The sequence below is a fragment of the Oncorhynchus clarkii genome, unplaced genomic scaffold (genome assembly GCF_045791955.1).
Source record: "Oncorhynchus clarkii lewisi isolate Uvic-CL-2024 unplaced genomic scaffold, UVic_Ocla_1.0 unplaced_contig_2377_pilon_pilon, whole genome shotgun sequence".
Classification (NCBI taxonomy): domain Eukaryota; kingdom Metazoa; phylum Chordata; class Actinopteri; order Salmoniformes; family Salmonidae; genus Oncorhynchus; species Oncorhynchus clarkii.
The window spans coordinates 205,669-215,000 of NW_027261147.1; the positions used below are offsets into that span (position 1 = coordinate 205,669).

The following is a 9,332-nucleotide window of genomic DNA, read 5'->3' on the forward strand; positions in this document are numbered from 1 at the left end:
TTATAGCACTGATCTCCTGTTATAGTAATAAGCATCACTTATGAACAGGAATAGCACTGATCTGTCACAGTAATAAGCATCACTTATGAACAGGAATAGCACTGATCTGTCACAGTAATAAGCATCACCTATGAACAGGAATTGCACTGATGGTTTCAGTTAGAACCACAATGTGGTAGTGATTTACAGTAATACACACTACTACAGCTACTACACTGCTAGTAATACATACTACTACAGCTAGTACACTGCTAGTAATACATACTACTACACCGCTAGTAATACATACTACTATAATTAGTACACCGCTAGTAATACATACTACTACAACTAGTACACCGCTAGTAATACATACTACTACAACTAGTACACCGCTAGTAATACATACTACTACAACTAGTACACCGCTAGTAATACATACTACTACAACTAGTACACCGCTAGTAATACATACTACTACAGCTAGTACACCGCTAGTAATACATACTACTACAGCTAGTACACCGCTAGTAATACATACTACTACAGCTAGTACACTGCTAGTAATACATACTACTACAGCTAGTACACTGCTAGTAATACATACTACTACAGCTAGTACACTGCTAGTAATACATACTACTACAGCTAGTACACTGCTAGTAATACATACTACTACAGCTAGTACACTGCTAGTAATACATACTACTACAGCTAGTACACCGCTAGTAATACATACTACTACAGCTAGTACACTGCTAGTAATACATACTACTACAGCTAGTACACTGCTAGTAATACATACTACTATAATTAGTACACCGCTAGTAATACATACTACTATAATTAGTACACCGCTAGTAATACATACTACTATAATTAGTACACCGCTAGTAATACATGAGGACTGGTGTGGTGTGGAATGGAACAGGTTGGGTGATACATGATGATGATGATGGTGGTGGAAGGCTACAGTATAAACACATCAACATCGTTTAGGGAGTGAACTCAGGTGGCACTATGTTCCCTACGTAGTGCACTACTTCTGACCAGAGCTACATGTTAAGTGCACTACAGATTAAGGGTCAGAAGTAATGCACTACATAGGGAATAGTGTATGATTTGAGGCGCAGCCCCCATTGAGAATGGCACTATTGATGATGACAGAGACATGAAGATGATGTCACAGCAGGGTTTGACTGGCGTTGCTATGACAACTCTTCCTGTGAACAAGCCTGTGATGGTGCAGGTGTAGGCAGTTCCTTCGTAGTCTTTTCCCCGGGTGATTGGTTGATTCCAGAGCAGGTTAAAGAGGGCCGGGTAGGATAGCATAGCAGACATTCCATCCCTACAACCACCTCTCTGTGGGATTGGACAGCTCAGGGCCATGGGGGGGGGGGGGGTGAGGCACTGTGGCAGTGACAGGGGATTGGTTGATGTTTGCAGGGGACAGGGGTTTAGAGGGTAAAGGTCGTAGGTCATGGAGCGTGCTCAGGAGATGATGACGATGCCGAAGTTGTTCTTGAGCTGCTCTAGGAAGATGAAGGTGAGCACCGTGTGAGGAATCAGACGGATCCCTGCAGGAACAAGACCCTGCAACCCCATTGGACAGTTAGTTAGCATTCTGATACGTCATTGGACAGTCAGTCAAGACCTATCCAACATTGTTACATGTGATTGAACATTGGGCACTTAGTCAAGACCCTGACACGGGATTGGATAGTTGGTCTACATGCTGACGTGATTGGACAGTAGGTTAAGACCTTGCAATGCAATTGGGCAGTTAATTAACTTTCTTGCAACTGCATTGGACAGTTAGTCAAGACCTTTACACAGGGATGGACAGTTGTTTACAACCTTGCAATCCTATTGGACAGGCTTGGACCATATGTTTAGGCCCTGACACTGGATGGGACAGTCAGCCAATACCCTTCCATCTGATTTGGTAAATGACTCAAGACCCTGATGTGTAAATGAAGACCTTTACCCAGGATTCACCTTAGCCTTCATATATATACGTTAAGACCCAGCCTTCATATATACATGTTAAGGTAAGACCCAGCCTTCATATATATGTTAAGGTAAGACCCAGCCTTCATATATATGTTAAGACCCAGCCTTCATATATATGTTAAGACCCAGCCTTCATATACATGTTAAGACCCAGCCTTCATATATATGTTAAGGTAAGACCCAGCCTTCATATACATGTTAAGACCCAGCCTTCATATACATGTTAAGACCCAGCCTTCATATACATGTTAAGACCCAGCCTTCATATATATGTTAAAGTAAGACCCAGCCTTCACATATATATTAAGGTAAGACCCAGCCTTCATATATATGTTAAGGTAAGACCCAGCCTTCATATATATGTTAAGGTAAGACCCATCCTTCATATATAAGTTAAGACCCAGCCTTCATATATATGTTAAGACCCAGCCTTCATATATATGTTAAGATCCAGCCTTCATATATATGTTAAGACCCAGCCTTCATATATATGTTAAGACCCAGCCTTCATATGTATGTTAAGGTAAGACCCATCCTTCATATATATGTTAAGGTAAGACCCAGCATTCATATATATGTTAAGGTAAGACCCAGCATTCATATATATGTTAAGGTAAGACCCAGCCTTCATATATAGGTTAAGGTAAGACCCAGCCTTCATATATATGTTAAGACTCAGCCTTCATATATATGTTAAGGTAAGACCCATCCTTCATATATATGTTAAGACTCAGCCTTCATATATATGTTAAGACTCAGCCTTCATATATATGTTAAGGTAAGACCCAGCCTTCATATATATGTTAAGACCCAGCCTTCATATATATGTTAAGACCCAGCCTTCATATATATGTTAAGGTAAGACCCAGCCTTCATATATATGTTAAGGTAAGACCCAGCCTTCATATATATGTTAAGGTAAGACCCAGCATTCATATATATGTTAAGTTAAGACCCAGCCTTCATATACATGTTAAGGTAAGACCCATCCTTCATATATATGTTAAGGTAAGACCCAGCATTCATATATATGTTAAGGTAAGACCCAGCCTTCATATATACGTTAAGGTAAGACCCAGCCTTCATATATACGTTAAGGTAAGACCCAGCCTTCATATATACGTTAAGGTAAGACCCAGCCTTCATATATATGTTAAGACCCAGCCTTCATATATATGTTAAGACCCAGCCTTCATATATATGTTAAGGTAAGACCCAGCCTTCATATACATGTTAAGGTAAGACCCAGCCTTCATATACATGTTAAGGTAAGACCCAGCCTTCATATATACGTTAAGGTAAGACCCAGCCTTCATATACATGTTAAGGTAAGACCCAGCCTTCATATATATGTTAAGGTAAGACCCAGCCTTCATATACATGTTAAGACCCAGCCTTTATATATACGTTAAGACCCAGCCTTCATATATATACGTTAAGACCAAGCCTTCATATACATGTTAAGGTAAGACCCAGCCTTCATATATATGTTAAGGTAAGACCCAGCCTTCATATATATATGTTAAGGTAAGACCCAGCCTTCATATATATGTTAAGACCCAGCCTTCATATATATGTTAAGGTAAGACCCATCCTTCATATACATGTTAAGGTAAGACCCATCCTTCATATACATGTTAAGGTAAGACCCATCCTTCATATATACGTTAAGGTAAGACCCAGCCTTCATATATATGTTAAGGTAAGACCCAGGATTACAAGATCAGTTAGAAACTCTAGTCTCTGTCAGAAAGACAGTCACCCCGAGCGAAGGTTATTAGGCTGGTCTGCTAGATGGGTTTCTGGGACTGCCAGTGTGTGTGTCTGTGTCTGTGTCTGTGTGTGTGTGTGTGTGTGTGTGTGTCTGTGTGTGTGTCTGTGTCTGTGTGTGTGTGTGTGTGTGTGTCTGTCTGTCTGTGTGTCTGTGTCTGTGTGTCTGTGTCTGTGTGTGTGTGTGTGTGTGTGTCTGTCTGTCTGTCTGTGTGTGTGTGTGTGTGTCTGTGTGTGTGTGTGTGTGTGTGTGTGTCTGTGTCTGTGTCTGTGTGTGTGTGTGTCTGTGTGTCTGTGTGTCTGTGTGTCTGTGTGTCTGTGTCTGTGTGTGTGTCTGTGTGTGTGTCTGTGTGTGTGTGTGTGTGTCTGTGTGTGTGTGTCACCTTGTAGAAGGCCATGGGTCCCTCTTTAGCCGTCACTCTCAGACAGTGTATCACACCCTAAAACACACACAGTTACATGGTGAGAGAGTTGGATGAAGGGAAGAAAACAGGGTTTAAAGAGGGATGGATGGAGAGATGAAAAAGAGAGGGATGGATGGAGAGATGAAAAAGAGAGGGATGGATGGAGAGATGAAAAAGAGAGGGATGGATGGAGAGATGAAAAAGAGGGATGGATGGAGAGATGAAAAAGAGGGATGGATGGAGAGATGAAAAAGAGGGATGGATGGAGAGATGAAAGAGAGAGGGATGGATGGAGAGATGAAAAAGAGAGGGATGGATGGAGAGATGAAAAAGAGAGGGATGGATGGAGAGATGAAAAAGAGAGGGATGGATGGAGAGATGAAAAAGAGAGGGATGGATGGAGAGATGAAAAAGAGGGATGGATGGAGAGATGAAAAAGAGGGATGGATGGAGAGATGAAAAAGAGGGATGGATGGAGAAATGAAAGAGAGAGGGATGGATGGAGAGATGACTAAGAGAGGGATGGATAGAGTAACTCACTGAGTATTCTCCTTTAGAGTTCATCAACCTGGTCTTCATCACATCTAGAGGCTGACACAGGAATGTAGCACAGCCTCCCTACAGACAGACACAGACAGAGAGACATTATTTGTTTTTTTTTAGTTATCAATGAACAATGTCATTGTTATCATATCACATTCTTCTGGTTCCTTATCCAACCAGCACTCTGCACTATTTTAACCAATAAGAAGCCCGGTTACTCACAGCGATGAAGCTAGACAGGAAGTGTGTGAGGATGTTATCGCCCATGAAGCCTGAAGACAGCACCAGCTGTTTAGCCTGGTCATAACATGCCAACTACAGAGAGGAGGGAGGAGAGAGGGGGGAGAGAAAGAGATATGGAGGGGGAAGGGAGAGAGAGGAGGGTGAGATGGAGACAGCGAGGAGGGTGAGATGGAGAGAGCGAGGAGGGTGAGATGGAGAGAGAGAGAGAGGAGGGTGAGATGGAGAGAGAGAGAGAGGAGGGTGAGATGGAGAGAGAGAGAGAGGAGGGTGAGATGGAGAGAGAGAGAGGAGGGTGAGATGGAGAGAGAGAGAGAGGAGGGTGAGATGGAGAGAGAGAGAGGAGGGTGAGATGGAGAGAGAGAGAGGAGGGTGAGATGGAGAGAGAGAGAGGAGGGTGAGATGGAGAGAGAGAGAGGAGGGTGAGATGGAGAGAGAGAGAGGAGGGTGAGATGGAGAGAGAGAGAGGAGGGTGAGATGGAGAGAGAGAGAGGAGGGTGAGATAAAGAGAGAGAGAGGAGGGTGAGATGGAGAGAGCGAGGAGGGTGAGATGGAGAGAGCGAGGAGGGTGAGATGGAGAGAGCGAGGAGGGTGAGATGGAGAGAGCGAGATGGAGAGAGCGATATGATGAAGGTGAGATGGAGAGAGAGAGGAAGGTGAGATGGAGAGAGAGAGAGGATGGTGAGATGGAGAGAGAGAGGATGGTGAGATGGAGAGAACGAGGAGGGTGAGATGATGAGGGTGAAATGGAGAGAGAGAGGAGGGTGAGATGGAGAGAGCGAGGAGGGTGAGATGATGAGGGTGAGATGGAGAGAGCGAGGAGGGTGAGATGATGAGGGTGAGATGGAGAGAGCGAGGAGGGTGAGATGAGGGTGAAATGGAGAGAGAGAGGAGGGTGAGATGGAGAGAGCGAGGAGGGTGAGATGGAGAGAGCGAGGAGGGTGAGATGATGAGGGTGAGATGGAGAGAGAGAGGAGGGTGAGATGGAGAGAGCGAGGAGGGTGAGATGATGAGGGTGAGATGGAGAGAGCGAGGAGGGTGAGATGGAGAGAGCGAGGAGGGTGAGATGATGAGGGTGAGATGGAGAGAGAGAGGAGGGTGAGATGATGAGGGTGAGATGGAGAGAGCGAGGAGGGTGAGATGATGAGGGTGAGATGGAGAGAGAGAGGAGGGTGAGATGATGAGGGTGAGATGGAGAGAGAGAGGAGGATGAGATGGAGAGAGTGAGGAGGGTGAGATGGAGAGAGAGAGGAGGGTGAGATGGAGAGAGAGAGGAGGGTGAGATGATGAGGGTGAGATGGAGAGAGCGAGGAGGGTGAGATGATGAGGGTGAGATGGAGAGAGAGGAGGGTGAGATGATGAGGGTGAGATGGAGAGAGAGAGGAGTGTGAGATGATGAGGGTGAGATGGAGAGAGAGAGGAGGGTGAGATGGAGAGAGAGAGGAGGGTGAGATGGAGAGAGAGGAGGGTGAGATGATGAGGGTGAGATGGAGAGAGCGAGGAGGGTGAGATGATGAGGGTGAGATGGAGAGAGAGGAGGGTGAGATGATGAGGGTGAGATGGAGAGAGAGAGGAGGGTGAGATGATGAGGGTGAGATGGAGAGAGAGAGGAGGGTGAGATGGAGAGAGCGAGGAGGGTGAGATGGAGAGAGAGAGAGGAGGGTGAGATGATGAGGGTGAGATGGAGAGAGAGAGGAGGGTGAGATGGAGAGAGAGAGGAGGGTGAGATGAAGAGAGAGAGGAGGGTGAGATGGAGAGAGAGAGGAGGGTGAGATGATGAGGGTGAGATGGAGAGAGAGAGGAGGGTGAGATGATGAGGGTGAGATGGAGAGAGAGAGGAGGGTGAGATGGAGAGAGCGAGGAGGGTGAGATGGAGAGAGGAGGGTGAGATGGAGAGAGAGAGGAGGGTGAGATGATGAGGGTGAGATGGAGAGAGCGAGGAGGGTGAGATGGAGAGAGCGAGGAGGGTGAGATGGAGAGAGAGGAGGGTGAGATGGAGAGAGAGAGGGTGAGATGGAGAGAGAGAGGAGGGTGAGATGGAGAGTTAGAGGGTGAGATGGAGAGAGAGAGGAGGGTGAGATGGAGAGAGAGAGGAGGGTGAGATGGAGAGAGAGAGGAGGGTGAGATGGAGAGAGAGAGGAGGGTGAGATGGAGAGAGAGAGGAGGGTGAGATGGAGAGAGAGAGAGGAGGGTGAGATGGAGAGAGAGAGGAGGGTGAGATGGAGAGAGAGAGGAGGGTGAGATGGAGAGAGAGAGGAGGGTGAGATGGAGAGAGAGAGGAGGGTGAGATGGAGAGAGAGAGGAGGGTGAGATGGAGAGAGAGAGGAGGGTGAGATGGAGAGAGAGAGGAGGGTGAGATGGAGAGAGAGAGGAGGGTGAGATGGAGAGAGAGAGGAGGGTGAGATGGAGAGAGAGAGGAGGGTGAGATGGAGAGAGAGAGAGGAGGGTGAGATGGAGAGAGAGAGAGGAGGGTGAGATGGAGAGAGAGAGGAGGGTGAGATGGAGAGAGAGAGAGGAGGGTGAGATGGAGAGAGAGAGGAGGGTGAGATGGAGAGAGAGAGAGGAGGGTGAGATGGAGAGAGAGAGGAGGGTGAGATGGAGAGAGAGAGGAGGGTGAGATGGAGAGAGAGAGGAGGGTGAGATGGAGAGAGAGAGGAGGGTGAGATGATGAGGGTGAGATGGAGAGAGCGAGGAGGGTGAGATGATGAGGGTGAGATGGAGAGAGAGGAGGGTGAGATGATGAGGGTGAGATGGAGAGAGAGAGGAGGGTGAGATGATGAGGGTGAGATGGAGAGAGAGAGGAGGGTGAGATGGAGAGAGCAAGGAGGGTGAGATGGAGAGAGAGAGGAGGGTGAGATGGAGAGAGAGGAGGGTGAGATGATGAGGGTGAGATGGAGAGAGCGAGGAGGGTGAGATGATGAGGGTGAGATGGAGAGAGAGGAGGGTGAGATGATGAGGGTGAGATGGAGAGAGAGAGGAGGGTGAGATGATGAGGGTGAGATGGAGAGAGAGAGGAGGTTGAGATGGAGAGAGCGAGGAGGGTGAGATGGAGAGAGAGAGGAGGGTGAGATGGAGAGAGAGAGGAGGGTGAGATGAAGAGAGAGAGGAGGGTGAGATGGAGAGAGAGAGGAGGGTGAGATGATGAGGGTGAGATGGAGAGAGAGAGGAGGGTGAGATGGAGAGAGAGAGGAGGGTGAGATGGAGAGAGCGAGGAGGGTGAGATGGAGAGAGGAGGGTGAGATGGAGAGAGAGAGGAGGGTGAGATGATGAGGGTGAGATGGAGAGAGAGAGAGGAGGGTGAGATGATGAGGGTGAGATGGAGAGAGCGAGGAGGGTGAGATGGAGAGAGCGAGGAGGGTGAGATGGAGAGAGAGGAGGGTGAGATGGAGAGAGAGAGGAGGGTGAGATGGAGAGAGAGAGGAGGGTGAGATGGAGAGAGAGAGGAGGGTGAGATGGAGAGAGAGAGGAGGGTGAGATGGAGAGAGAGAGGAGGGTGAGATGGAGAGAGAGAGGAGGGTGAGATGGAGAGAGAGAGGAGGGTGAGATGGAGAGAGAGAGGAGGGTGAGATGGAGAGAGAGAGAGGAGGGTGAGATGGAGAGAGAGAGAGGAGGGTGAGATGGAGAGAGAGAGAGGAGGGTGAGATGGAGAGAGAGAGGAGGGTGAGATGGAGAGAGAGAGGAGGGTGAGATGGAGAGAGAGAGGAGGGTGAGATGGAGAGAGAGAGGAGGGTGAGATGGAGAGAGAGAGGAGGGTGAGATGGAGAGAGAGAGGAGGGTGAGATGGAGAGAGAGAGGAGGGTGAGATGGAGAGAGAGAGGAGGGTGAGATGGAGAGAGAGAGGAGGGTGAGATGGAGAGAGAGAGGAGGGTGAGATGGAGAGAGAGAGAGGAGGGTGAGATGGAGAGAGAGAGAGGAGGGTGAGATGGAGAGAGAGAGGAGGGTGAGATGGAGAGAGAGAGAGGAGGGTGAGATGGAGAGAGAGAGAGGAGGGTGAGATGGAGAGAGAGAGGAGGGTGAGATGGAGAGAGAGAGAGGAGGGTGAGATGGAGAGAGAGAGAGGAGGGTGAGATGGAGAGAGAGAGGAGGGTGAGATGGAGAGAGAGAGGAGGGTGAGATGGAGAGAGAGAGAGGAGGGTGAGATGGAGAGAGAGAGAGGAGGGTGAGATGGAGAGAGAGAGGAGGGTGAGATGGAGAGAGAGAGAGGAGGGTGAGATGGAGAGAGAGAGGAGGGTGAGATGGAGAGAGAGAGGAGGGTGAGATGGAGAGAGAGAGAGGAGGGTGAGATGGAGAGAGAGAGAGGAGGGTGAGATGGAGAGAGAGAGGAGGGTGAGATGGAGAGAGAGAGGAGGGTGAGATGGAGAGAGAGAGGAGGGTGAGATGGAG

The 9,332-nt window shown here is 48.2% G+C and overlaps 1 protein-coding gene across 1 annotated transcript in view; it reads right to left on the reverse strand.

Moving 5' to 3' along the window:
* Positions 1 to 946: 946 nt before the first annotated feature.
* The window catches only part of LOC139405436 (mitochondrial dicarboxylate carrier-like), a 22,825-nt gene continuing 14,439 nt past the window's right edge, over positions 947 to 9,332 (reverse strand). The window contains exons 8-11 of the mRNA XM_071147763.1: positions 4,932 to 5,024; positions 4,707 to 4,784; positions 4,146 to 4,202; positions 947 to 1,572 (exon numbers count right to left, since the gene is read on the reverse strand). Coding sequence (XP_071003864.1) covers positions 1,471 to 1,572; positions 4,146 to 4,202; positions 4,707 to 4,784; positions 4,932 to 5,024 — 330 coding nt within the window. The 3' untranslated portion in view covers positions 947 to 1,470. The remainder of the gene's footprint in view (positions 1,573 to 4,145; positions 4,203 to 4,706; positions 4,785 to 4,931; positions 5,025 to 9,332) is intronic.